We start from the raw sequence: 2,932 nt of genomic DNA on the forward strand, positions 1-2,932 counted from the left end.
AAAAAACTGATCGGTAGAAAGTGAGGAGATCTGCTTAAGCTATTCTGGAAGGGCCCTAGCAGCAGGGATGATTTCTTTTGGCGAGCCCAGAGGTCATGACGTGCCATAGTAGATACAGTACGGTGGGAAGGAGGTGCTAGGTACAAGCAAGAGTAGGGGGTGTTATCCCAGTGTGCAAGTGCGAGTGAGAGAGAGAGAGAGAGAGAGAGAGAGAGAGAGAGAGAGAGTTGTACAGTGACGTGTGTCACCTGGGCTGACACGGAGGAGTGGGCTCTCTCTACGCGATTGAGAGAGCCCACCCTCCGGATCGCAGCACAAAGTGTTCCTCGTCACCTCCGCTCAGTCACGGACTCAGAAAGGCCACATCCACCCTGTGGGAGAGGACGGTGGCGGCGCGGAGGGTGGTGGAAGCCCGGGAAAGGGACTGGGCGGTGGAAACGGGGGCAAAGAGGGCGGCAACGGCGCTGCTGCTCGTGCTGAGGGTAACCATGAATATGGGTTCGTTTCCTCCAGTATGTCTGTTGAACTAGCAGGTGAAACCTCCAACGTTTCCGCAGCCTCATTCTCCAGTGCGTTTTGCTTTAGCATTTGATCAGTGTCCTTACTCGTCGCTTCCTCCAACATGGGGTTTGGTGCCCCCCATGCGCTTCGCGGTTTCGAATCCCTCGCTTGATCCATCTTTGACAAAGACAGCAGCGGGACAAGGATGAGAGCCGTGCCGAACAGAGTGCCTGCCGCCCATCTCCACGCCGTGTTCGCATTCCCGCGGTGCTGTGGGCCGGATGCAACGATCAGCGGCATATACGTGTGTATGCGGTCCTCGTCGCACGGCGGGGACGGGCGAGCGACAGCACAAGCTCTGTAAAATGAAAAAGAAAGATTTTTTGAAGAAACCTACTTGCACAAATGAAAAAGAAAGGGAAGGACGAATGTAGTCCGCACCATTCTCGCAATATCTCTGACTTTACACAGATCGTTCACCCTCAAAATCGTAAGAGCCACACACATTGCAATACGCTTACTTACTTTAATTAAGAATTGGCGTTGCACAGCGTCTTTAACTTTATGATATCTCTGACGCTCGTCCAGGGCTCGGCCACAGGTGCATGTGGGTGGCAGGTTGAAGTCTGGGGGCGGCAGCAGTGCGTCGCGCTCGCGGACACTCAGGACCGGCGGGAAGTCCAAGACGGGGGGAGATCGGGGGATGGGATCTCTGGTGGCATAGTGGTTGCCGTTGGCAGATTCTTTCGCTGTCGCCTCAGCAGGTCGATGCTGGGCGAGGCGCCGTCGTTCGGTCTGAGTGGCCGCTGCGCCCGGCTCCAGCTCGCGACTGCCCCGACGCGCGCTGCGCCGCCCTTCGCCGCCGCCGACGACGCCGGCGGCGTCGGGCCGACGGCGTCAACCCGGGCTCGAGATCATGCAGGCCAACTGGAACTGCGGGCGGCAGATCAAGACAACCAAATACATCGCTGAGCCTCGATCTCGCTGCGGATCCACACGCCCCACATCACGCAGGTACACGGGCAGGTCGGTCGTCGCTGAGGGCCTTGAGTTGCCGGGCTCCATCAGCATCTGCACAGCCCAGAGGTAGGTAGGTAGGTAGGTAGGTGAGGTGGGGTGGTTTGACTTTGCCGCAGAGGCCTTCCCTAGCGAGAGAGAGAGAGAATTCTTGATACGAAACCACGACGACACACACCAGTCGACTCGCATCGGTTGCCTCCATGAACGGCGGAGCTATTCTCGCGCCCACACCACACCTGGCTCCAACGTGGACACGCCCATAGCTGGGGACACTACTAGGTCACGCATGGCATCACAGAAGTTTTATCTCTGGGCCCCGAAAGGCATCTCTCTCTCTCTCTCTCTCTCTCTCTCTCTCTCTCTTCCCTAGCTGTGAACCGCTGAAGTATTCTTTTGTGAGCACCCTCTCGTGCAAAATCAGCACCAGACACCGCTGGCGCACGCATCATGTCGCTCCCGCCGCTGTCGAAAGAGATGGAGGACAAGCTGGAGCAGTGGGTCGCCGCCAAGCGCCAGCGCGACTTTGAGACGTCGGACCGGATCCGCGCCGAGATGAAGGACGCGGGCGTCAACCCGGAGGAGTACCGCCCGCCGCCGGGCAAGGGAGGCGGCGGGTACGGCGGCGGGTACGGCGGAGGAGGGTACGGCGGCGGCGGGTATGGCGGCGGCGGGTACGGCGGCGGCGGGTATGGCGGCGGCGGGTATGGCGGCGGCGGGTATGATGGCGGCGGCGGCGGCGGCGGCGGCCTCCCGCCGCTGTCGAAAGAGATGGAGGACAAGCTGGAGCAGTGGGTCGCCGCCAAGCGCCAGCGCGACTTTGAGACGTCGGACCGGATCCGTGCCGAGATGAAGGACGCGGGCGTCAACCCGGAGGAGTACCGCCCGCCGCCGGGCAAGGGAGGCGGCGGGTACGGCGGCGGCGCGGGCGATGAACACTTCATCGCTTGCCGAGGCGGGGCATGTCCGAGACACCTCCATCGCATGTCGTCTAGGCGGGTATGGCGGCGGCGGCTATGGCGGAGGAGGGTACGGCGGCGGCGGGTACGGCGGCGGCGGAGATCGGTGCGGAGCCCTGCCAACGACACAACAGAGACGCACCCACACGAAACGCGCACCATGCGACGCGCCTCGCGTACTGGGTTGTGCAGAGGGTGAAGAGCGCATAGTGCCGCCCAGCCACTGCCGCCTGCAGGTACGGCGGTGGAGGCTATGGCGGCGGCGGCGGCTATGGCGGCGGCGGCGGCTATGGCGGCGGCGGCGGCTACGGCGGCGGCCGCGGCCGCGATGACGACCGCGGCGGCCGCCGCGACGACGACCGCGCGGGCAACTACAAGACCGCCGACCGTGGGGACTTCTCCACAATGTCGGGGCGCAAAGACCGCAGCCGCAGCCGCAGCCGCAGCCGGAGCCG

At 62.6% G+C, this 2,932-nt stretch overlaps 1 protein-coding gene across 1 annotated transcript; it reads left to right on the top strand.

The window, feature by feature from the left end:
• Window positions 1-1,968: 1,968 nt before the first annotated feature.
• EMIHUDRAFT_235206 (hypothetical protein) lies at window positions 1,969-2,687 on the top strand (the record flags this gene model as incomplete). Its single annotated transcript, XM_005780391.1, has 3 exons — window positions 1,969-2,088; window positions 2,290-2,429; window positions 2,612-2,687. 3 exons carry the CDS (start codon window positions 1,969-1,971, stop codon window positions 2,685-2,687), a joined length of 336 nt encoding a protein of 111 aa, XP_005780448.1.
• Between the last annotated feature and the right edge of the window lie 245 nt (window positions 2,688-2,932).

The sequence above is a fragment of the Emiliania huxleyi genome, assembly GCF_000372725.1.
Source record: "Emiliania huxleyi CCMP1516 chromosome Unknown EMIHUscaffold_215, whole genome shotgun sequence".
Taxonomy (NCBI): Eukaryota; Haptophyta; order Isochrysidales; family Noelaerhabdaceae; genus Emiliania; species Emiliania huxleyi.